Below are 26,828 nucleotides of genomic sequence, written 5' to 3' on the forward strand. Positions count from 1 at the left end.
AACTTCACATGGTGTGTCTGGTGTGTTTCCAGCATTCGTAGTGTTGATCAGCAGATAGTCCGCCAAGACGTTGAGGTTGCTTAGCAACCAGAGACGCTGTCCATGCAAGTGAATGGAGCTTTCCCTCTTCGTCATAACTATCAAACCAAACATCCTTCACATTCAACGAGCGAACATTATGAAATTAAAATGCACATTTCTCGCTAAAAATGTTTACATAAACGCATTTAATGGCGTAACTATGTTACTATTTCCACCCAGAATAAAGAAAGATGTCGGCCGTATGCTTCTGTGCAAGCGTCACTACTCTAGTGACGTCGGTTCAAGCTCCACTCTGATTTGTTCCATTAGTAGATGGAACAAAGAGGTGTCCGATAGGCGGAGATGATCAGCGGGAGTGGCCGCCAGCGAAGCTGTGCATGGTGGGAGTTGTTGTCTTCAATCCACAAGTGCCAAAAAGTTACTTTCTGCCTTTTCTCGGTCAAGACGGCACCAAATTAGAATTTTATTTTATTATTCGACTACATATAGGACGCAATTTCAATACATATTCATGCCTCCACCGGTAAAATGCTCCTTTAAGGGGAGGTGGCGTTGCCTTCTGAAAAGGAATGATAGCAGCATCGAACTGGCCAAAACGATGATTGTGGCTTGCTGTGCCCTCCACAACCTTTGTGAGAAACATGCAGAGGACTACCAGACGGAACTGGACATACCTGCAGCTGTGGCAGCAGAGCCTATGGTGCCACTTGCAAAGGGGGCAGAAGAGGAGGGTAGGGAAGTCAGAGAGGGTGTGATGCGCCATTTGAACATTGAAATATAAATGCAGATTCAAGTTTTGACCAGTTTGCAGTTTTGTACATGTATATATTTTACAAATAACCTTTTGCTTAAATCTGCCTCTTCATATTGTGAAAATGAGGATGCTGTGTGTTTCCATGTAGATTACATTTGATGCTATTTAAAGTGAGTTGAGGGTGACTGGTTCGACGACTTGACTAAAATCAAAAGTGCCACTGCATTAAAAATAACACTGCAATATGGCGTTTTCATGTTCAAACTAAATATGAACCTTAACTTCAAATTAAGTATCGATTTTACAGCGCAGAACCAATTATTGTCCTGTATAATACGCCATGCATCTTACTGGTTTCCCCTATTTTAATTGAAAAGTTAAGCAATGCTGTCCACTTTCCCCATGTGTGAAATGTGAGCCATCCCGAACTGTGGGTGTGTAAACTCAACTTCAAGGTGACCATAAAATGTGTATTAGGAAAATGTGTAGAAAGAAACTTCTGCTTTAGTATTTTTTTTTTATTAAACTAAAAATACAGGAATATTTATTGACATATTAAAACATTAAAAAAAAGTCAAAAGGGGGCCTATTATGCTTTTCCGTTTTTTCCTTCTCCTATTGCGCTTTACATATGTTTTGGGGTATATAAATGGTTGGCAAAGTTACAATACCAGAAAATTCCCGCAAGGGGGAGTAAATTACTACCGCAAATCACTTTTACCGAGCTGCCTAGAAACGGCTCGTTGGGATTCTCTCCGCGGCTTTCTTTTACTTCCGGTACATGGTGACGTAAGCATGTACTTTTGCTGGGAGTCAATGGGAGAGCGTCATCGATCAACTTTTGCTGCGTTCCTGGACACGTTGGGGTCGGGGGGAACGGATCAGAATGGACAGAAAGACATAATACTATTTATATATTATACATATATATAGGGTTATATATATATTACTTTGTTTGGACACCACCAATTGATCTTCAAGGCAATTCTGCAGTTCCCGCACAATACAGGAATGTACGTAAAAATCAAGTTCAACATCTGACCTATGGAGGGCAGTACTACGCTGATCAGCGTCTAAACTGCCGGAATCAGTCAGAAGAATAGTTAGATTTCGCTGTTCCCGCCGCCCAGCAAGTTTTTGTTAACAATGGTTAGAAAGTGTTTTCTTGGTTGTGAAGGGACCTCTCCCTTGTATGGTTTGCCAAAGGCAGAGCCTTCACGTAGCCGTTGGCTAGATTTCATTTTTAACCCTATTCCCCCGACTTTACCGAGCCTTTTTCTGTGTCGCCTCCACTTCACGGATGGCTGCTTCAGCAACCTGCGTTTGTTCAGCAATGGATTTGCGAAACTGCTAGCTCTTAGGGAAGATGCTGTTCCAACACTTTGTGGCCCAATGGGTGAAGATGCCTCTCAACATGTAAGTAAACCTATAGTGATAATAACAAAAGTGGCTGTGTTGTGTGTGTAAGCTTAATGTTAGTTGGGGTATTTACCCTACCATTTCCTACCATAAAATAATCCATTCTGTAGCTAGCTGCTAGTCTTGTCGCGAGGCTGGTTAATCTTCCACATTTTTCGCGGGATCTCAAACTACAATTCTAAACTGTCTATGAGAGCTAGCCTTAGCTATGTGAAGTGTTACTATTAGGTGGGTTAAATGGTCACAGTTCCTGTTTCAGATGTTGTTAGTGTGTACTGTGTAAATTCATTTTCGTCGTGACTTATGTGTGATAATTTTAGCAGGACTGCAGCGCCCATTATCGCCCCTTTGAACACGTCGGATGCCAGACTGACACGCCTCAGAGGATATCGACGGGAACCCAAACAAACTCACCGGTGGGAATGCATTCTGTGGGAATACAAAGTGCACGGTTGAAGTCGACATCAGTCGGCACACAGTTGTCCATGGGATCGCTAAAGGCACACGTAAGAAGCAAAGGTATGTAGCCACTATGAGTTTTTAGTGTCTTAGTATGCAATCCATACGAAACTTAGAGCATCTTTTTCCTGTGTATTGGGATGTTGTATTTTTTTTAATATGGGCTATGCATACGTTCATTTATGACATAATTACTTTCTACTAACAATTCGATAAAAACATCTGCTAAATAACTTCATAACCAAATAGGATATGATTTATATTTGCAAATGGCTTCTTGTATGTGTGATGGGAAACAAAGGTTTACTCTGCAGTGTTACTCCAATACCAAGGAAAAAACAACAGCTAAATTATTATTTCCGGTTTCTAATACGATTTGTTTCTGTTATTTGTAGCCATGCAGACACAGGTGTCTCCTGTCAGTGCAGACTTCGGAACAACTGCTCATTTGCAAGACTCACTGCTGACTTCAACCCCAATAAAGGGCCCAGGCTGGCGACCTAGCAAGAGACCACGGCTTGAGTTGGAGGAAGAGGAGGAGAGTGACTCCTCAAATGAATCACATAAAGATCCGCTGGACTCGACATACAACCCTGGTGACTCTGTTCTTACAGAGGAAACTGACGTCTCGTAGGTTTTTAGTATTGGCTGCATCGTACTAAAAGCAGCATTGGCTAGGGATTGGTAGCTACCAGTTTTACAGTATTTCTAATATTATTCTGCCTTATGTTTTCTGCCTTATGTTAGGTATGAGACACAGCCCACACCGAATGAGGCTAAGTATATTGTCTTTGAAAGCTGCCTCAAACAACTGTTAGAAAACTGCCCCGTGTGTAAGGGAGGCTGTGATCTTCAACAGCGAAGGATCGGTACCTATGTGGCTTTCACTCAGAAATGTCTACACTGCAGCTACTTCAGACATTGGGAGAGTCAGCCCATGGCTGGAAATACCCCCATCGGCAACCTGCAACTTTCAGCTGCTACCTACTTCACAGGGTCCTCCTTCATCCAACTACAAAAGGTAAACATTTTACAATTATACAAATATGTGAAACTCACTACTGGACTTTTCTTAAACACCGCTTATGTGCCTTTCATGTAAAGGTGTGTGAGGCCATGCAACTCCAGATATTTCAGTATGACACCTTCAGGAGGCATGTAAGGAATTACATGGAACCGGCTATTGTTCACAAGTGGAAGATGGATCAGCAGCATCATTTCCAGCAACAGTTGCGCCTTGGTGGGTCAGTTGCAGTGGGAGGAGATATGAGGGCAGATTCTCCAGGTTTGTAGAAATGGGAAAGCCTGACAATTGAATAAGTAGTCTGCATTATGAAACATGTTGTCCCTTGAACGTGTGCTGTCAAGCATTCTGTAATACATTTGTTTTTTTAGGGCACTCAGCTAAGTTTGGCAGCTACTCATTAATGAATCTGGAGAGCAACACCATTCTGGACATTCAACTTGTTCAGGTTTGTTTCTCTGACATAAATATATTTGTATTATTATTTGAATATTACATGTGTGTGTGTTTTGTCTCGTATCTTTTTTGTTTGATGCCCACTCACTACCAGAGCAATGAAGTAGGCGGCAGTTACCACATGGAGAAGGAGGGACTCAAAAGATGCCTAGATCATCTGGAGGCAAACGGATTTAAGGCGGATTACATTGTTACAGACCGCCATCCACAGATCCAGAAATATCTGAGGGAACGGAACATCACGCAGTTCTATGACGTCTGGCACTTTGAGAAAGGTAAAGTGTTTCACTAATTCATAGCCTACACTTTTAGTTAGTTACTTACAAATCTTCTAGGAACATGTTTGTGTTGTGTGTTGTAAATAGGTTTGTCTAAGAAACTGGAGAAAGCATCGCACAAAGAAGACATTCTTAAGAAATGGCTACAGAGCATCAAGAACCATGTGTACTGGTGCGCTACGTCATCAACCACTGGACCGGAAAAAGTGGCAAAGTGGACATCGCTGCTAAATCACTTGCAAAATGTTCATGATCATGAAGACCCCCTTTTCCCCAAATGTCTGCATCCTGAACGAGCGTCGAGGGACCCCAACAAATGGCTACAACCTGGTATGTGCCAAATTAACATTACACAGAAAATCCACAGTGCTAAAATGATGCCACTGATATTTCACCATGTGTTATTTTTTCACTCAAGGGTCAGTTGCACTTCACAAAGCTGAGAAACTACTGCTTAACAAACGAGTCCTGAAGGATGTAGCAAAACTCAGCCATCATCACCAGACGTCATCGCTGGAGTCATTCCACAGTCTGATACTGCGTTTTGCTCCAAAGAATGTGGTTTTTCCCTTCATGGGAATGTTGTGCAGGTAATAATTTACACCATCTCGTAATTGTGAAAGCCATTGATTGGAATGATTGTCAGGCACACTCTGTGTTGTTGAATGGCTGTTTTTTTGTTTTTTTTTACTATAGGTTGTATCTTGCATCAATGCACCACAACGAAAATGCTTCACGGGTGCAAGCTACGACTTCTGCAGGGCAGGCTGTTTATAAAGTTGTCTATCCAAAGGCGAAGATGGGGGAAGGTGTTGTGAAGCCCGTGAAAACAGATCCAACATTCAGTAAGTTTGTAAAAGATAATCTTTAAACACGCACGCGCACACACACAAATCAGTTTAGATTGTTATGGCTACATTCATTAGTATGTTAATGCTATATCTTCCAGACTATGTACATGACCTCATGAGGCTGCTCATGGAGGTTTTTGAGGACCCAACATCATTTGACGAGGAAATGAAGACTATCCCCATCCCTCCAGACCTTTCAGCAGAAAATACACGCACTCCGAAGGCTGAGCTGGTTGCCCGTCACATCTCCCGCTTCAATCTAGAGGTGGTCTGAAGCCTACGTAGTCACCAGATGGGAACTGCTGCCGTATCCGCTGCACCACACATGACGGGAGGACGACCCGACAACTATGTCCTAAATATCCCCAGCACCAGCTTACAAAGCTGCGATAGGCAAGATGCCTGAAACGCCTAAGGGAAAAAGAGCAGAACTTTCAGACCACCTGTTTTCAACAATAACCTCTTATAGGCTGGGCCTACACTGGGCCTTACTGTGCACCCCCCACCTCCCAACGAAACCAACTATTTTTTAATGGTCTGACCATGCTGAACATAAAAAAAAGGAGGTGGGGGTGCACAGTAAGACCCCGTTGCTCGCGGCCTAATAGTTTTATTCTGTTTTTCTTCTAATGGTAAATTGATTCACATAATATTAATAGTATAATATTGCTTTGGTTTTGTTTAGTAGGAGCTTAGACAAAATTACTTACTCTTCATCTGTTGTGTGCCTCACAGGTCCATAATCATACTTGTAAATATTTTGTAGACTGTATATGTTTAGACACACAGGCTCCAGGCCTGGATGTTGTGTCATACAGGTAATTGATTCTGGCACTTGGCTCATTCGTCGTAGTACCTAATAAATACAATAAGACAAAATAACTTCTGTGTAAAGTGACCTTGACCTCAGAGTACAACATGACTGCATAGGACAATACAGATTCAAGAAGCAACATCTGTTTTCCAGTCATACTTTTATTGAACATTTTTTTAAATCACTGATTAGTTCTACATAACAATGATTGTTATACAGTAAATAGATGGCTGAGACAACAGTGAACAGGTGAGATTTCTCGTAACTGGTATTGCTGAAGCAACATCTATTCGAGTAGGATTGTTATTTACAAAAAATGGTATCAATGACTTCACATAACAAACATGGTACAGTTGGCTGGTACTACAGCAAACGGGTGAGAACGGTGAGATTACTCGTTTTCCTTTACAAGTACTGGTATTACTGTTACTATAAATAGTAGAGATGATCTAAACATGCAACATATTTTACTAGAAGTTAATAAGGTTTTGTGGTGATAGTGGTAGGCTCCTCGTCTTCTGAGGAGAAATATATATATATCTGTCATATGTCATAGATCTATCATCTACGGCGAGATATATATATATATATATATTTATTTATCGCCGAAGATGATAGATATATGACATGACATCGTTCTCAACAAACTAGCTTAGCCTAAAGCTCATCAGTTTTACCTTTGGGATTTCTCTACAGCAGACGTTCTCCACTTCGTTGGGCATAGTGGCACAATTCCCACAGGTGCACCTAGGTAGAGATGTTATAAGTTATAACGCTGTATTTTGACAGACAAAAGTAGTCAACAATATGCCATGTGGGACATAAAAAGCTTGTTACGGACGCTTGAATAGTACGAGTTGTCTACTAGCCGCAAGCTAAGTCCGAAAAACTACGCTAAATACATGATAAATCGCCTGTGTGTATAATAGCATAAACAAAAGCTTACCACTGTGAAATGTCCTGGTCCATTCTACGACTAAAATCACGCTCGTCGTTAGCGTCTTCAGCTCCATTATCGCTTTCGGGGTCCGACTCAGGCTCAAATTGGTACGGCAGCACTGCAGCCATAGTAGACAGAGTGCCTGAAGAGACGTCAGCACTCAGCAGTGTCAGCACCCTGTCAGCACCAAGATTCTAAATGCCTCAAAATTCTAAGCAACAGGGTGTTTCACATAGGGGTTGTAATACTCATAAAGTATGATAAAAAAATAATGTGCTAGACAACCCTTTATTGTTGTAAATCAATTCTATGAGGTCAAACAAATTAAATAATGAACAGTAAATAGGGGCATAATAGGCCCCCCCAAAAAAAAAAGGTTCAGAGGGTCAGGCGCTGAATGGCTGGATCACGGCACAGGGTCACGGTGTCCAAACGCCTGCACCATCTGACTGAAGGTTTGGCGGAAGGCTGTGTTGAATGCTGCAACTTGCGCCATCTGCTGCATTGCTCGTTGATCCTCATGCAGTCTAGCATCGATGGCATCCTGTAGGGCCTCCTCTCGAGCGACCCGGGGTCTACGGTCCAGCCGCTCCTCTTCCCGCTCCTGCCGCCTCTTATCAGATGCCTGCATATCCCGGATGCTCGCTGCAACATCACTGGCCCTACTTCTTTTGGCTGTAACAGAAAGGAATAGTGGACATCATACAAATTGTTTGATCAACTTCTCATTGTACTGATATGCAGGTACACACAATGCATCATTTCACTCTAATTCCGATTACTAAAATGTGGCAATTTAGTTGTGGTTAGATGTAGCTTATCTTTCATCATATAAAGCCGTAAAACACCGTAATTTTGTAAACATTGTCGTCTAGTTTTTCTCGGATCGGAGTGTAGGAGACCGGGAACACTACTGGGCCCGCCTAAAGTATACAAAGACCATTCAATCCGTGGTTTACTGGTTGCATAGCTGATTAGTTTAATTCTGGTTGTACAACACAAAATATGTTCTCTCTAAACAGGTTGGAATAAAATGCGGCAGGTTACAACGCAGCGCTGAGTTCCGTGGCGGACGACCTCTCCTCGCGTAGGATGGCCGCGTAATCGCGCCGAGCCGAAGCTGGGGTGTGCTTCTTATAGGCCTGGCTCCTCACCGGGGCCAGTCCAGTAGTTCTCTACCGCTGTCAATCGGTTTGACACCTTCGCCTCTCGTGATGGCAGCTGGCAGCTGAAAACGGCGACGAGTGCAAGGAGGGCTACAGGTGAGAGGTCTTGTGATTAATAAGTCTTTTAGTAAACTATTGCTAGACTAGGGTGCACTCACACTAGGCCATCTGGCCGTGGCCCTGGCCCTGGCCGTTTTCACACCTAACCGTGCTCAAATCTGCCAGTGTGTGTGTGGCCAGTCTGGCGAGGCCGGGCCAACTTGGCCACTTGGGAGAGTTGTGCTGCTACGGTACGGGCCGCCACGGTACAGATGCTAATGAGCCGACATGCGCACACGCACGGCTACGCAACCTGAGCTGGATGACGTATAGTCCATGCGACGACCATGGACATAATAAAGGCGACGAGGAAATAAGCAACAGACCCAGCAAAGTGCGAACTGTGTTCTCTGTGTTGTTGTCCATTGTTGTTAAAACTCTGACTGGCGGCAGACTTTATTATGGTCCATGCAGCGGACGCTTGGTGATGACGTGTTACGACGTGATGACGTATGTACAAGAGCCTACCGTGGCCAGGCCACAGTTGCGACCATAGATATATTAAAGGTTGGGTATGTGATTTGCGAAACGCCAGCAGATTTTGAAAACACATAACTCAAATGGTCCTACCCCCTCTCCTTCAACGCTGACTCTGACTCCACCCATTCCAAGTACATGGACGCGCAATCACGCACGAGCGAACACAGATGCGTGAGAGCGAGCCATTAGCTAGTTAGCTAGCTCCAGTAGCTACGGCAGGATAACAACAAACGGAAGCTTGCTCTGGGTCACGAGCTTTGAGTACGTGCACGAAGGGGTCGCGCGGGGGGAGGGGGAGTGCAGTACGACCGTTTGATTGACGTACTTACTGTCCAATGCCACTCGGTGGGTCTGGAAATCATTGGCTGGAGTTTTTTGAGCCCTGCCCGTTCCACAGATGATTGACTTGTTTAATTTTCATGTCAGTACTTCTAACTCAGTGGCTGTAAGTGGGTTGTGATAAGGATTTCAAGTAATTTTGCAAAAATGGCCAAAAAAGAGAATTCCATACCCAACCTTTAACTAGATGCCTACTAGATGGTGCTGGCCAATGGAGTCGAACGTCACCACTGGCGGCCATATTACCACAGTAAGCTGCTCTCCAATAACATTGTGTTGGTAGTGATTCATGTACTTTTTAAATAACCATAACTTGCTCAATTTTCAACCGATTTTCAAACGGTTTGGTTTGTTATAAACGTCAGAGATGTAGGTATGACAGAACATACTTATGAATAATTGTTAGGTTCTAAGAAAAATATAATAATGTTCTAAAATAGGTACAAGATCTCCCTTTACAAATATACATCAAGAAAGGCTGCAGAATTGCTATTTTCAATATAATTTAAGTTGAATATGATTAAACTGAAGTTGCACATGATTTACAATCGGGTTTGTTTGTCTTACATTATGAATTATACAGGAAATTGCTGACAAGAGAAGATGCCAGACTTTAGTGCAGCCTACGGATGCGTTAATCTGCGAACTCTCGAAACGAGATCCCGTGGGATCACCTTTCACCTGTAGGCTATTACAATATTTGGACTTTTTTTTAGGATAATCGTTAGTTACTTAGTGGAAGTATATACAATGCAGGTCCTTTTACACAGGAACAGCGGGGCTACTAGACATAATAGTATTGCTAGATTGCTGTTGACACAAGGCTTTTTAGAATATGTTTGTTAACACAATCACTGAATGGAATTTTGGACACCTTTTTATTGTTTTTAGTGTGGTTAATCTTAATTACTGATTGAAAATGTTGACAATAATTAATATATCTGGGTGCATTTCTCACTTTTTTAAGGTTTCAAACCTATGGTGGTGTAGCCGAGCGTTCTGGGTTTGCCTATACTGTAGTATTATAGAAAACAATGAACGGGACCGGAGACGAGATAGTGTGTTCAGCAGCCAACTCTGCTTCACTTTAATCTCAGACACACCCACACAACACATCAGCCGTAACTCCATGGTAACACTCCCCCGAACTTCCCCCATACGGCAACTCACGAGGGACACACCTCCTTTTCCAAACTAAACACAGAACAGTCTGTTACATACGTCCCCTCCTTAATATGAAACGTCCATGTTTCAATTGAACAAAACAAAACAAAAAAACAAAAAACAAAACCAGGGACAAAACAAAACCCGTAAAAAAAAAAAAAAACATGGGGAGAATATCCCCCCAAATTCCCATCACCTGTAATCCCAACAGAACGACAATATAGGCAACACAAATAATCAGAATATGGTACATCAAATACCTGAATTCTAAATCCTCTAAGCAGTGGCTAAGCGCAAACTATACCGTCACCCTGTAACCAGTGATCCAAACATACAACCAACACTGCCAAACATGTATGCAACACCTTGAGGCTATACACATAAAACCTAACCTGAAACAAAATTAACACTCATTTGTTTTTGTAACCCAGGGTTACCTGACACCTTTTAATTTAATCAGAATTTAATCAAAACCCAGTAGAATAGTTGTCACTTATCAGAAAGAAATACATGGCTTGTATATTGTCGTTTTAAATAGTGACACAAAAGGTGATAGACATTTATGAGAGGAAAGTATTGCAAATAAGTGCATTTATTTTATGATAACTGATTAATATGGTGTGATTTGTTTAATCACCTGTCAATTAAAAAAGATCGCTTGGCAACTGTTCTGGCTCAGTAGCCAATAAGAAGTTAGACCCGCCTCTTCTAACCGCCAGTAGACGGCAGTTACGGTGATTCGTCCTTTTCGGGACGAGCCACAGAAGAGAGAGATCGTTAGAAACTATTTTTTAAACAGTTGGTTACATGAACAGAGATTCCCCCTTCACTAAAAGTCCCAAAAAGCCCGCACCGTAATTTCGAAACCCTTGGTGAGTCTCCCGGTGTAAATATTAGATTGAGAATTGTGCTTTTAGTGTTGTAAATAACACGCTAACTAGACGCTACTAGCTGCTAACTAGCCACGGCTAACGCTGTTTGCTAACGTTCTAGCATAGTGCGCAGTGTGTGGCAACCCCACACCATTGGCCAGGGGCCAGCCGCTGCAGTACCCGCCCCGTGGACGGGTGGTGGAAGGAAGATACCTCCCCCTCCACCCAGCTGCACTAGAGGGAGCATCAACCGGGCCCAGGCAATTAAGAACATTGGGGGCACCTGGGGGCACCTGGGGGACTGGGGCGAGAGAGGAGCTTTAAGGGCTGGGGACGGGGCGGACGGGAGAGAGGGCTGACCAGGAAGAGACGTGTTGTTGAACCGACGTTACTTAACCGAACATTTTCCCCACCAGGAGTAAGCCGGAGGCGTCGGGTGCTGTTTCCCCGCCGACCCCGAGGAAGGGCTGGACCAGGAGGTCCCGCACCCTTATTCCCGATTACGGAAGAACCTTAGTTTATGTATGATTTCCCTTTTTGGTGACTGGACTTACAATAAAACCTGTTGCACCGCAACCCTGCTTCATTCATTAATTCCCGAATCCCCGCCGCCGACGAAGGGGGTTGCCACAGTGGTGGAGAATGCAGGCAACGCGATCCCTGGACTTAAACACAACCCAGACCACGATGGAGCACGCCGACCAACCCGCCACGAGGGACGAGGAGATAGACGTCCTACGGAGATGCATGGTCCGAATGGCCGAGCAGCTCGCTCGGGGTCCTGCATCCGCCGCCCCCACGAAGAGGCTGACAAAGATGGGACCGGACGACGACGTAGAGGCGTACCTTGAGGTGTTCGAGCGGACTGCGGACCGTGAACAATGGCCAGCGGACCAGTGGGGCCACATCCTAGCGCCCTTCCTGACCGGGGAAGCTCAGCGCGCCTACCGGGATCTCAACCCCCACCAGGCGGGGCATTACCCGACGCTCAAGCGGGCCATCCTCCCCCATTATGGACACAGCCTCCCCGCCCAGGCGCAGCGCTACCACGACTGGAGCTACGAACCGCTCGGCTCAGTGAGATGCCAGATTTCCCAACTCATCCAGCTGGCCGAGCGGTGGCTCGTTGAAGGCGACGGCCCCCCTCTGCTGGATCGGCTCGTCATAGACCGCTGCATCCGATCTCTTCCCCCCGGCGCCAAACGCTGGGCCTCCGGGAACCAGCCCCGAACGGTGAACGATCTCGTGGAACTCCTCGAGAACCATCAAGTAACCCAGCGGCTTTGCGGAGGAACAGCCCCGCCTCCCGGAGGGGGGGATGCCGCGGACCGAGCGACGCGGACGGATGACAGAGACCCCGCGCTCCCAGACACCGGTCGTCCGAGGCCTCGCCTACCCGGCTCAAAACACCGTGGCCCGCCAACACCGTGACCCCGAAGGGGACCTTCACGGTCCAGGCCAGGGTAGTGCCCAACCTACCCATGCCCCTGTTAATTGGACGCGACTGTCCCATCTTTGGACGACTGTTGGGGGCGGAGCTTCGCCCACCAAGACCCCGACATCCAAGGACGAGACCGCGCCAGCTACGAAGCCGACCCGTCTATATGGCAGGCCAACCCCCGCCATCCCCGACTGACTCCGACGAGCCTCCGCAGAGACCCGCGAGAGAGGTAGGACGCCGGCCTCAAGCCTCGTCCACGGAATCCCTTCCCCCGGGGACACCGGGCACGATGACCGCCTCCGAGCCAATACCCCCACCAGAGGAGAGTGAGAGCCCACCCCTCATCGACTTCTCCGACCTCCCCCTGGCCGTTGAGGGGCGAGCGGACAGGGGCGGACGGTTCACCACCGCCCAGCTGGAGGATGACTCCTTAAAACACGCCTGGGAAAACGTGCAAACCCACGAGGGACTATCACGGGACTCGGTGAGTTGCCGGCAGTACCCACATTACAGCACACGGGGAGGGTTACTGTATAGGGTAATTCAGAGGGGGGGAAAGGAGGTGGAACAGCTGATCGTTCCACGGTCCTATGTTAGCAAGGTGTTGTACATGGCCCACTCACACCTCCTAGGGGCTCATCTGGGGATGGATAAGACCAGGGACCGGGTGTTAGATCGATTTTATTGGCCAGGGGTAAAGAAAGACATAGAGGACTACTGCCGAGCCTGCCCCGAGTGCCAACGTACCGCCCCTAGACCGTCCATACGGAATCACCTCATACCCATGCCCCTGATCGAGGTCCCCTTCGACAGACTAGCATTAGACATCGTAGGCCCCCTCCCCAGAACTAGCCGAGGTCACGCTACATACTGGTCATGGTAGACTACGCGACCCACTACCCAGAGGCCGTACCTCTCCGCGCCGCCACAGCCAAGGCAGTGGCAAGAGAGCTAATGACGTTATTTAGCAGGGTGGGAATAGTTAGGGAGATCTTGACAGATCAAGGCTCCTGCTTTATGTCCCGGGTGTTAAAGGACCTACTCAGTCTGTTACAGATCCGCCACCTCCGGACCTCCGTCTACCACCCCCAGACCGACAGACTGGTAGAGAGGTTTAATCAGACCTTAAAACGCATGCTGAAAAAGGTGATGGAGGTCGATGGAAAGAACTGGGACCAGCTACTCCCTCACGTCCTGTTCGCCATCAGGGAGGTACCCCAGGCCTCCACCGGCTTCTCCCCGTTCGAGCTACTCTACGGGAGACGACCGAGAGGGCTCCTCGACATCGCCCGGGACGCCTGGGAGAGCCAACCCTCCCCCCACCGCACCATCATCGAGCACGTGGAGCAGGTGCGGGACAGGATGGCGCAGGTGTGGCCCGTGGTCCGGGAGCACCTTGGACGAGCCCAGCAAGACGCTGTTGCCTTTTGAACGCAGCTGCTGCTGCTGCTCACCGGAACGTCATTCTGAACATTATTTTTTCGCGATTTTCTTTTTCTTTTTCTTACTAGTCTTTTAACATTTTATCAGTTTTCTTTTGCTTACTTTCAACACCTTCTGTCTGAAACCCTTCTGGACCTCGGATCGGACTACAAAGTTAAGTTAAGTAACTGTGTAATTTTTCTTGATTTATTTATTTATTTCTGAACCTTAAACGTCTGCGTGTTTTGTTTTGTGTTTTGTGCATGGAGTCGTGCAGCTGTTGGTGGATGACACCTGCTGGCCGGCTAGACGGCTGCTAACCCCCGGCGCCGTCCAACTGGCTTCCCCGTCTCCAGCGTAGCTACAACCGGGTTGCTCCACTCCTCTGCCTCCGCTGTGCTGGCTCTGTGGCTTCACCATAATCACCTGGATCTACCGCTGGCTTCTTCCGACTTCACAACCTGTAGATTTTTAACCTGTTCCTCTGGATTGCGCTATGTTTGACTCTCACGTAACGAGCGCATCTCTGCCGCTCCGTTACTCGGTAACGGAGATGTTACGTCTACGGATCTTCTCAAGGACCCCCCCACCTCAGCTTGCATCCCACCACGACATTCTCAAACGACCAAAATACATCCACCGAGGCTCTGGACGGAATTTTCAGTACACTCACACCAGCAACAAAAACATCCGCTCCTTCTGGTCCACTGGGCCCCGCCCCCCTCCTCGCACAGCCCGTACGGTCAGTCCCGTCAATCACAGTGTACTGTCCCCTCTGCTCAAAGCAACCTGCTACACTCCACTCACCTGTCTGAAACTCTGTCTGCTGAACACCAGGGGCCGTATTCACAAAGGATTTTAGGGCTAAAAGTAGGTCCTAACTGGCAAATTTAGGAGTAACTCCTAAAAATAATGGGCGTGTCACTCTTAAATTTAGGACTCCTAACTTTTTTCACTAAGAGCAATTCACAAAGTATTTTAGGCCTAAAAGTAGCCCCTAAGTCTAGGAGAGCTTAAAAGTCCTCAAGAGGACTCCTAACTCAGTAAGACCTATTCACAAAGAATCGTAAATGCCTGCGAGACGAAATGTTAGGGTATTAAACTTGTTGTGGAGTTAATCGCAATGCAATAACATCCCGACTAACAGGAATAATCCGATTAGTCCCGAAATAAAATGTTTGGCCACACTACGTTATTTAGCAACAGGGGAAATGCAACTTTGCAATGCCGACGATTTAAAAATATCGCAACCATCAGTCAGCCGTGCCATAAACTTTCCTTTGGACATTCAACAATTACACAGGATCAAAGCCAACTTCATGGCAATTGCAGGTATGCCCGGTGTGGTCGGTGCTATTGACGGGACGCACATAAAAATAATTGCGCGATCAAAAGACGAGGACGTGTTCGTCAATGGAAGAAAGTGCATTCCATCAACACGCAGGTTGTTTTTGATGCAAATTTTAACATAGCCTACTGGATGTTGTTGCAAAGTGGCCTGGATCTTCAGCTACCCATGATTCGCGCATTTTAATGGAGAGCGGTCTGAGGCAGCTTTTTGAGATGTACCAGTTGGGTGTCACTTGCTGGGAAACAGTGACTATCCATGCAAGACGTGGCTCGAGACACCCTACCTCAATCCACAACCGGGAGCACAGTTAAAGTATAACATGTAAGTGATTACGCATATTACGCTTAGTCCTACATGTAAAACACATCATATTGGCTCTTTGACGCCTTTTATTTGTTGAATCCATATTTATTATTGTTTACTGATTTCTTCCATATATGCTAGAGCACACAAACATACACGAAATGTTGTGGAGAGAGGAATTGGGCAGATGAAATGTCGGTTCATGTCCTCCACGGCGAAATACGCCTCACCCCAGAGAGGGCAAGCACAGTCATTACTGCATGTGCCATTCTACACAACCTCTGCAAGCGGAGGAACATTCCACAGCCAGACGATGATGATGATGATGATGATGATGGCGATCAACATGACAATGAATTTGGCCGTGTGGAACCGAGTGGACAGGCATTTAGGGATCACTTTGAAAACACATTTTAGGTAAACACCTTGGCACAAATCAGTCAACACTTGTGTAGTTCATAACATTTATTTTCTTTTAAATTTTACGTATTTTTATTGTTTGCTTTCTCTCTCTCTTGAACGTGCAGGCTACAACGTCATTATCGTGGTCTGCACAAAATTGTCATCATGCGTGTATTCTGCAAACTGCACTATAACTACTTAATAGGAATTAATTTCTAGCCTAGGCTATTTCCTTGTTTTTCGGTGATTCAGTGGGCTCGTCTGAACAACCAATCACCGAACTGACTGCTTCTAAACTCGTGCACGAGAATTGACGTAATCCATAGCAACGGCGCGTCACTCTAAGTTCACTCTTTGTGATTTATCCTTAGTAAGAGTAGGTCTCAGCGGCTTTGTGAATAACTTTTAAGAAAAAACTCCTACGTAAAATGTTTTAGCGCGAGTTAGGAGCACTCCTAGCGGTAAGATAAAATGCTTTGTGAATACGGCCCCAGATCCCTCAGTAATAACGCCCTTTTGATAAATGACTTTATTGTTGACCAGAGCCTAGACATTCTCTGCCTCACTGAGACCTGGCAACAACCAAATGACTTCTCCCATCTAAATGAGGCTGTCCCACCAGGTTTTTCTTTTATTAGTAAACCCCGGGTTAATGGGAGGGGGGGTGGCCTCGCTCTCCTCCATCGTGATAACATCAAAGTCACCACTGTCACAGTCCCCCTTCACTCCTCCTTTGAATGTCTAGCTGTAAAACTCTCAGGCCCCAAACCCACTATCATTGTCACCATTTACAGACCACCAAAACCCTCCGCCGTTTTCCTCAATGAATTCTCATCACTACTTACATCTGTATGTGCAATGTCCCCCACTGTTATCCTCCTTGGTGATTTCAACATCCACATTGACAACCCATCCTGTACTTTTGCTAATGACTTCACATCACTTCTGGACTGTCTTGGCATCACAAAACATGTCAACCTCCCAACCCATAACAAAGGTCACTTTCTGGATTTAATCTGCTGCACTGACATCACTCCCACCAACCTTGATGTCATTGATTTCCCCATCTCCGACCACAAAGCTGTACTTTTTGACATTCATACCCAACTACACAAAACCAAGGAACAACGGACCATCTCCTTCAGAAACATCAAACTTATCAACACCACAGACCTCTCCACCATGATCAGCTCCTACCCCAACCCTCCCCCAGCTTCCTCCCTGACTGACCTGGTGACTCACTACAATAACTGCCTCTCCTCCTCCCTCACCACCCTGGCCCCCCTGACAAGACCGAGGCCCTGCTCATCGGATCCAAATCCACCCTCACTAAATCACAACACACCCCAGCTCCACTCATAATCATCGATGGATTCCCAGTACCCTTCTCCTCCAAAGTCATGAGCCTCGGCGTCATCCTGGACAACACCCTCTCATTCGCACCCCATATTCACAACATCACCCGGACTGCATTCTTCCACCTCCGCAACATCGCCAGACTCCGCCCATCACTGACCCAATCCAGCACTGAAATCCTAGTTCTGTTAAGGAACTCTGCGGGTGCAGGCAGGCAGGTAGGACCCAGACGCAGACGGTTTCAGGAAACGGCACTTTAATCACGCCTAAAGGCTAAGGCACAGGAATCAGGGAACTCGGGAGACAACAGGGAACTCAGGAGACAACAGGGAACACGGAACACGCAGGACTAACAACCACAGACAACCACAATGACAGCACAAGGAACAAAGGAAAGACAAGGGCTTAAATAACAAACACAACGAGGAACAGCTGAGACACATTAGGGGAGGGAACAGTAATCAACACAGGAGGGAAACACAGGGAAACACACACCCTGACAGTACCCCCCCCTTAAGGGTCGACTCCCAGGCGACCCACGACAAGCAAAACAAAGAAGAAAGTCAAACCCAAAACGGGTGGGTGGAGGGGCGCCAGGAGGGGGGAATCAAAAAACAAAAAAATGGACTGGGGCAGAGCCGAGGGACTTCAGGCGGGCGGCCAGAAAACTGCCCCAGGGCATGGCAGGGAGCCTCAGGCGGACGACCTGGGGGGCAAGCAGAGGCAGAGTGACGGCGAAACCCTTCAGGAGGCCGGCGGCAAGGACGATGAGGGCTCAGTCCCTCAGGAGGAAGGCGAGCTGGAGGGCGGGTCCCCTCTGGAGGAAGGAGAGGTAGAGGGCGGATCCCCTCTAGTGGAAGGCCAGGTCGAGGGTGGGTCCCCTCTGGTGGAAGGCCAGGTAGAGGGCGGGTCCCCTCTGGTGGAAGGCCAGGTAGAGGGCGGGTCCCCTCTGGTGGAAGGCCAGGTAGGGGGCGGGTCCCCTCTGGTGGAAGGCCAGGCAGAGGGCGGGTCCCCTCTGGTGGAAGGCCTTGAAGGGGAACCCCCCTCGGGAAGGTGTGGAGGAGGGCCCCCACAGGCAGGAACGGAGGGCGTGCCTCCCCTGGACGGTCTGGAGGGCGGACCCCCTCCGGCAGGAGCAGAGGCCGGTCCACCTCCGGCAGGAGCGCAGGGCGGACCACCTCAAGCAGGCGAAGAGGCCGGTCCCCCTCTGGAAGGCGAGGAGTGGGCTCAGGAACCGGACAGGGCTCGGGGAGAGCTGGAGTGCCAGGAGGAACCGGGTGGTACCCCAAACCCTCCCAAAAATCTATTGCCTTATTTAAGAACCCTAATAAATCCTCCCACTCACGGCTAACTTGAACGTCCGCTGGGTCCAATGTTGGTGCTGTCATTCTGTTATGGAGCTGCGGGTGCAGGCAGGCAGGTAGGACCCAGACGCAGACGGTTTCAGGAAAACTGCACTTTATTCTCGCCTAAAGGCTAAGGCACAGGAATCAGGGAACTCGGGAGACAACAGGGAACTCAGGAGACAACAGGGAACACGGAACACGCAGGACTAACAACCACAGACAACCACAATGACAGCACAAGGAACAAAGGAAAGACGAGGGCTTAAATAACAAACACAACGAGGAACAGCTGAGACACATTAGGGGAGGGAACAGTAATCAACACAGGAGGGAAACACAGGGAAACACACACACCCTGACAAGTTCACTCATTTGTCACATCACGCATAGACTACTGCAACGCCCTCCTCACCGGACTCCCCACCAAACTCATCAACAGACTGCAGATCATTCAGAACTCTGCCGCCCGGATCATCACCCGCACCAAATCATCTGACCACATCACCCCTGTCCTCATCCAACTTCACTGGCTCCCAGTACACTACCGCATCCAATACAAAACCCTACTCCTCACCTACAAAGCTCTCCACAACCTAGCCCCCAGTTACCTCTGCGACCTCCCCCAAGAATACACTCCCTCCTGCTCCCTCCGCTCAACCTCTGCTGGACTACTATGTATCCCCACATCACGACTCACTACAATGGGTGCCTGGTCATTCAGCTGTTCAGCACCCAGGCTCTGGAACTCCCTCCCCCCACACATAAAACAGTCAGACACCATTACAACCTTCAAGTCACAACTCAAAACTCACCTGTTCAAACTCGCACGCAACGTCTAACTGATCACTGTTTTGATTGTTTGTTTTGTTTTGTCTTGTTTTTTTTTTTGTTTTTTTTTTATTCATTATGTTTATTTATTTATTTTTTCCACAATGTCATTTTTTTTTTTTTTAAACGATTTATGATGACTATATGCTCTGTAAGGTGACCTTGGGTGTCTTGAAAGGCGCCTCTAAATTAAATGTATTATTATTATTATTATTAGAGTCCGCCTCCGGCCCTACCGCATCCCGGAAGCACGGCGCGCCGTCATCAGAACAGAGGTCGCCCGCATGCTGCAGATGGGGGTCATAGAGGAGTCCCATAGCGCATGGTCCAGCCCGGTGGTTCTGGTACCCAAACCAGACGGGACCTACCGGTTCTGCAATGACTTTCGCAAACTGAACGAAGCGTCTGCCTTCGACGCCTACCCTATGCCACGGGTAGACGAGTTGATAGAGCAACTGGGCCCGGCCCGGTTCATATCCACCCTAGACCTCACGAAGGGATACTGGCAGGTCCCCCTCACCAAGCGGTCCCGGGAGAAGACGGCGTTCGCCACACCAGATGGGCTATACCAATACACCGTCCTCCCGTTCGAGGTGCATGGGGAACCCGCAACCTTTCAAAGGATGATGGACCGGATCCTACGGGCCCACAGAGAATACGCCGCCGCGTATATAGATGACATCGTAATACACAGCAGCACCTGGACCATCCATCTCCACCACCTCCGAGCCGTCCTGGGGGCGCTTCGAACCGCCGGCCTCACGGCCAACCCCAAGAAGTGTCGCCTGGGCCTGGAGGAGGCCTCCTACCTGGGCTATCAAGTCGGGAGGGGCTGTGTGAGACCCCTGGACGAAAAAGTGCAAGCCATCCGGACCTGGCCCAGGCCAACCACCAAGAAACAGGTGAAGTCCTTCCTGGGACTAGTCGGGTACTATCAGAGGTTCATCCCCGCGTTCGGAACACTGGCCAGCCCCCTCCACGAGCTAACCCGGAGGACTCTACCCGACCGAGTGAAGTGGACGGAGGAGGTTGAGGAAGCCTTCTCCCACCTACTGCAGGCTCTCTGCACCGAGCCCGTGCTCATCACCTCGGACTTCAGCCTCCCCTTCGTGGTACACACGGACACGTCTGAGGTGGGGCTGGGAGCCGTTCTATCTCAGGTCCGGTCAGGAGAGGAGCATCCGGTGACCTTCAACAGCCGGAAGCTCCTGGCCAGCGAAAGGGCATACTCAACGGTGGAAAAGGAGGCGCTGGCAATCAAGTGGACCCTAGAAAAGCTCCGTTACTACCTCCTCGGTCTGAACTTTAGCCTGGTCACCGACCACGCCCCCCTAAAGTGGATGGCAACGGCCAAGGACACCAACGCCAGGGTGACGCGCTGGTTCCTGGCCCTGCAAGACTACCGCTTCCAGGTGGTCCATCGACCCGGAAGGGCTCACGGCAACGCAGACGCACTGTCCCGAAGGGACGCCTGCCTAGGGCTAACAGGAGGAACCCCCGGCTTGCTGCTGAGGATGGGGGTGTGTGGCAACCCCACGCCATTGGCCAGGGGCCAGCCGCTGAAGCACCCGCCCCGTGGACGGGTGGTGGAAGGAAGATACCTCCCCCTCCACCCAGCTGCACTAGAGGGAGCATCAACCGGGCCCAGGCAATCAAGAACATTTGGGGGACTGGGGCGAGAGAGGAGCTTTAAGGGCTGGGGACGGGGCAGACGGGAGAGAGGGCTGACCAGGAAGAGACGTGTTGTTGAACCGACGTTACTTAACCAAACGTTTTCCCCACCAGGAGTAAGCCGGAGGCGTCGGGTGCTGTTTCCCCGCCGACCCCGAGGAAGGGCTGGACCAGGAGGTCCCGCACCCTTATTCCCGATTACGGAAGAACCTTAGTTTATGTATGATTTCCCTTTTTGGTGACTGGACTTACAATAAAAGCCGTTGCACCGCAACCCTGCTTCATTCATTAATTCCCGAATCCCCGCCGCCGACGAAGGGGGTTGCCACAAGTGACACTGCACGTGGCGTGCCGTGACTGATCTGGGGGAGGGGATGTGAGGCCCGTTGCTGGGGCTGCGGTCTGCCGGCAGACTAGGTTTAGCGGTGGGTTGAGCATTTTTTCCACTGTGATGTTGCGGTGTGTTGATGTGTCAGTGAGGCTGCTAGCTGTTTTTTATTTCAACATGGTCTCACAGGAATCCGTGAAATGACTACGGTCGGACGCTTAACTCGAAATCCGTGGCCACATCACGGAAACACGCCGATATCCGTGTGTGAGCCACGGAATAACAGTGTCATTTACTTGCATTGGAGCAAATTCCGTGGCCACATCACGGACAATTGAAGTGATTCCGTCAGACCACCGCGGATTTTGAGTAAAGCCCCCGCTGTGGTCAAATGTGGCACACACACAGATTGAAACGGGAGCACACACGCAGATTGAAACGGGAATCTGTGTGTGTGCCACGGAATATCATTGTCATTTACTTGCATTGGAGCAACTTCCGTGGACACAACAAGGACAATTTAAGTGTTTCAGTGAGACCAACCCGGGTTTTGAGTTAAGCCCCCGTGGTCGACTCGCTCGTTGAAACGGGGATCCGTGTGTAAGCCACGCAACATCAGCGTCATTAACTTGCATTGGAGCGAATTCCGTGGCCACATCACGGAAATCGGCGTGTTTCCGTGATGTGTCCACGGATTTCGAGTTAAGCGTCTGACCGGAGTCATTTCACGGATTCCTGTGAGACCAGGTTGGTTTATTTTCCTTATGGTGAAAAACAATATGAGCTGTAAAGCTCTGAGTTAATGGTGCTAGCTTTGAAATGATAAATTCTTCCAGTGACCTATAGCTTGCTGAGTATATAACTACAGAAAGCAAATACAATTTAAATGGTTTTTTGAAGTGGTTTATTTGAACAGATTTATATAGAGTTAAAAGTGTCAATCATTCATGTTTTACACTGTGTTAAGTTACCTAGAATATGATATTATTTATAGAAAAGTAACTGAAATGTATTAGATAGACAGACTACTAATGAGTATTTTGGCTTTGTTGTCAAGGCCGGGTTTTTTTGTGTGGATCGGAAAAAGATATTGAACCCTGGAACGTCTGTATTCTGCTCGCCCTCCCTGGGGTCCCGCAGCGGTGTGCAGACTTGCGAGCTACCCCATCAGAGCGATCCTCTTTGACCACGAACAATAAGGCAAATTCTTATAGTTTCTGCAGCATTGTAGGGACAAGAGACTTTGAATTATTTAGATATTTTTCAGGAATGTTTTTCACATGGACTGAGACAGATCTAACCCTTAGAATAGGCTGATCTCATTTTTTTACTGTGTTTATTAGTGTAATTGAAATGTGTTATTTAGGGATGTTTTAAGTATTCAGAGGTATTTTGAAACCTGTTTATATTTTATTTGAAAGGGTTGACTCTTTTCCAGAGTCCTTGCTTGAGAGCAAGGTTGTAAAATTATTAAAAAAAACTTCCTGGTTTCAGTAAAAAAAGATATAGTAAATAATATAGAAAGTATAAATATAATTATAAACCTAAATATAGATAACTTCATATAAAATTAGAACAGTAGCCATAAATAATAACTAATACATAGACAAATAATTACATTAAAAGTAGGGATGGGAATTGATAAGAATTTCACGATTCCGATTCTGCTTATCGATCCGATTCCTTATCGATTCTCTTATCGATTCTCATTGGGTGAGAAAATAAGTATAAATGTGTTTATTTGTATTAAATCTCTTTAATATCTGATCAGAAGTGCTTCTAGTATTAGGAAATTGTACATTTTCAAATCAATTGATCTAGACGAAAAAATATGTTTGGCTTTTTAAGCCCAAATGCCTTATGTGCCATAAAACTAAAAACACAGACTGAAAACAGCCAAGTAAGAGCTTGTGCCTTTTGGAATGCTAACAGTGCTCATTTGCATTCAACTTGTAACAAAATTCAACTGACATAAACAAAATGAAGCATTGATTAGACAGAGATTTATTAGATGGGCCTACCTAATAAACCGTTGGAACACACAAGACCGGAAACCATGGCAATGCCGGTAAACAAACCCCGAGAAGCCCAATCCCTATGAGAGCTCCCCACGCTACGGCCATCCGGAGACGACAGAGCTGTTGGCCGTGATATTATATATACAATTATAATATATTATATACTATTATATATAGAGCTCCGGGAGTCGCAAACTGCAACAATAACTTTCTACTCCATGCCGCAGTTCACCCCGGACTGCACTGCACTGAGTTTGACGGCTGAACGCTGATTGGCTGTTACGTTTCACATGTCACTCAGTTATCACGCTGTTGAACGCTGATTGGCTGTCATCACGACAAAAACTTGCCGCCGGTTTTCTCCCGCGAAAAATCCGCACTTATACGCGTCTCTACGTTCACTTTGTATGGGATCTTGTCGCCCCGTCGTGTTTGGTGTGAACGCACAATGCGATTCTTCCTCGGCGGCGACATGTTTGCTGCGTTCTGAACCAAATCAAAGCAGCGTGTGTGTGACGTCATGACGCATTTGCCGCGACCGGAATCGTTAAGCGGAATCGTTAAGCAGGCTTGCTAATGACTCCAAGGAATCGGTTGACTCGGAACCGGTTCTGAACAAGAACCGGTTCTCGATTCCCATCCCTAACCGCGAGACAGTCCGGACCTGAGCTCCGGCGAGTTCCCACACAGTCCATTGTCCATCTCACCAGCCCGAGGCTGATCCCTGCTCTGTGGGAGCGAAGCTTCGACCACAGGAGGAGACCCACACAGTCCATTGTCCAACTCACCAGCCCGAGGCTGATCCCTGCTCTGTGGGAGCGAAGACTCGACCACAGGAGGAGACCCAACGGCAACAGGAGTGGCAGGAAAGGAACAGTCTGTGCCGGTGTCACGTTAAAATTGTACCGGGGGCGAAAATTGTACCGGCCTACGTCATCCATAGTAATCCATTCCAAACCTGCCTGGCAACAGACGATCGCGTCGCCCATTGCCTGGCAACGGGCGATCGCGTCGAATGACGTGGAAGGTCCACGTCATTCGCGTCGAATGACGTGGAGTTCGCAAACTCGTTCATTGAGCGCGACAAGACAGATAACACTTATTTTACAAATTACATTTATTAGCGTTCCTAACTTTATATTTGTATTGTATTGCATTGTATTTATCTATTTCCTTACACAGTAATAGCTAAATGTTATGGGGATAACGTGAATAATAATAATAAAAAACATTTACCAGTTAGTAAATGCCTGCTCACCTATCTATCTATCTATCTATCTATCTATCTATCTATCTATCTATCTATCTATCTATCTATCTATCTATCTATCTATCTATTACCTATAATCTATTCTCTAAATGTAATTAAGGAAATTAAATTAACACAAGCTAGCTAGACTATGATACACATTAAACACTCAGTTTACTAGCTAAATTCGATAAAACAATTAAATGCAATACAAATATAAAGTAAAAACAAGTGTTATCTAGCGATCCGTTATCTGTATTATATTATTTCGTCTTCGGCAACATGAGCGCGATTGAAACCTGCCTGGCAACGGACAACCCCTTACGTAATCTGTTGTCCGTTGCCTGGCACCGGACAACTGATGACGTAGGCCGGTACAATTTTCGCCCCCGGTACAATTTTAACGTGACACCGGCAATGGCAGAGTGTACGGTTTCAGTCTGTCAAGATGAACTACTTGAGCCCGCTTAGCCTCCCCACCAGAAACCAGCACTTGCACGACCCGATATGGGCCCTTCCAGTGCGGTGCCAGCTTCATACGCCTTTCCGTGGGGTTATTCAGCCACACCAGCCCACCTACACTAAAGGGACGGTGGCAGCTACTTTCGTCCTAGTACAGTTTCTGTCTCTCACGAGCCTCCGCAGAGTTAAGCCTGGCTGTCCTGAAGGCTGACTCCAGCCACTCTGCAATGGTAGATGCATAATCCATCTGGGACCCAGTGCCCCGGGAGTCCAGAGTACTAGCAGGCACCAGCAGGTCAGCAGGAACCCGGGCCTCACGTCCGTGCATGAGGTAGAAGGGGTTGAACCGGGTGCTGGCATGTTTAGAGGAGTTATATGCAAAGGCGACTTGCTTCACATAAGTGTCCCATTCACCTCTATGCGAAAGCAAGATCTTCGCCAGCTGATCGATCAAAGTCCGGTTGTGACACTCCACCATGCCATCAGATTTGGGATTATAGGCAGCTAGCGCGCGACTGAGTGCGCTGTCTGATTCGGTAAGGCATACAGGGCAACAAACATAGTAAAGTAGTCCTCCACAACTAAGATGTACCTGTTCCCCCGAGATGTCATGGGCAGCTCCAGAATGTCTGCGGCCACCCTCTGCAGAGGACGGTCAACTTGTGACCCCCCCATAGGAGCCCTCGGCCCTGGGACTGGGCTCCTGCGAGTCTGACAGGCCCTGCATTGCTCACACCACTGTCTTATGTCCCTCAACATGAAGGGCCAGTAGCAGGATTGCCTGGCTTTCTCCCACACACTTTCAGCGGAAAAGTGTGCAGCAGCCGGCCCCCCATGCAAAAGCCTGAATCCGCTTCTCTCCCGTGGTTTCAGGCAACGCCACGCGGCACAGCACAGATGGTGAAACTCAGTCCATAACTTCCTAAAGCTGGCAGAGGAACCCCCGGGCAGTCTACGAGGCCGCCGCACCCTGCCCTGCTCCAATCAAGTCAACACAGCACTAATGTCAGGGTCTTCATTCTTGGTTACCATGGCGGCGCGCATAGTTCGCAAAGCCCTGTGTCTCACCGGATTTTGCAAAGTAGTGTTAATTTACTTGTTTTTTGTAAGCCTTTTCGCTAAAAACTGTTTAGCGTATACATCGTATAGCCGACAGGAACTTTTGGACATCAGTTCCTGCAATTCCGTCAACTTTACGGACGAATTCGGTCTCATCTCGGAAATAGCCAGGGCAGCGGAGCCAACTGACAAGCGGAGCCGGAGCACCAACGGGCGGCGGCGGCGTCACAGATGTAAACAGAGAGGGTCGCACGGAGGTCTGAATGCTAGGTTAAAGCTAGCGCCTCACAGACCATCGCTTCCCAGCATCTTTCTCGCCAATGTCCGATCCCTGGCTAATAGGGCTGGCCCGAATGCCATTTTTCAGGCTTCGAATACTAGTTGGTTTTTCCGAGCGAATATTAGAATACTCGTTCCAGAAAAACATCAAAAACA

At 47.7% G+C, this 26,828-nt stretch overlaps 1 protein-coding gene across 6 annotated transcripts; it reads left to right on the forward strand.

The window, feature by feature from the left end:
* The first annotated feature begins 1,379 nt into the window (after window positions 1–1,379).
* On the forward strand, window positions 1,380–5,842 carry LOC132455145 (uncharacterized). 6 transcript variants are annotated; one of them, XM_060048887.1, is made up of 11 exons: window positions 1,746–2,212; window positions 2,536–2,734; window positions 3,070–3,304; window positions 3,422–3,695; window positions 3,779–3,959; window positions 4,070–4,146; window positions 4,249–4,429; window positions 4,520–4,762; window positions 4,851–5,022; window positions 5,129–5,281; window positions 5,382–5,842. In XM_060048887.1, the coding sequence occupies exons 1-11, from the start codon at window positions 1,943–1,945 to the stop codon at window positions 5,392–5,394; spliced, it is 1,998 nt and encodes a 665-aa protein (XP_059904870.1). In that variant the 5' UTR covers window positions 1,746–1,942; the 3' UTR covers window positions 5,395–5,842. The 6 variants fall into 6 exon arrangements, 5 of the variants coding, with proteins under 5 accessions (XP_059904870.1, XP_059904868.1, XP_059904869.1 ...); XM_060048885.1 differs by having other exon boundaries at window positions 5,129–5,277; XM_060048886.1 differs by having other exon boundaries at window positions 3,788–3,959; window positions 5,129–5,277.
* The last annotated feature ends 20,986 nt before the right edge of the window (window positions 5,843–26,828 follow it).

This window comes from Gadus macrocephalus, chromosome 4, assembly GCF_031168955.1.
Source record: "Gadus macrocephalus chromosome 4, ASM3116895v1".
NCBI lineage: Eukaryota > Metazoa > Chordata > Actinopteri > Gadiformes > Gadidae > Gadus > Gadus macrocephalus.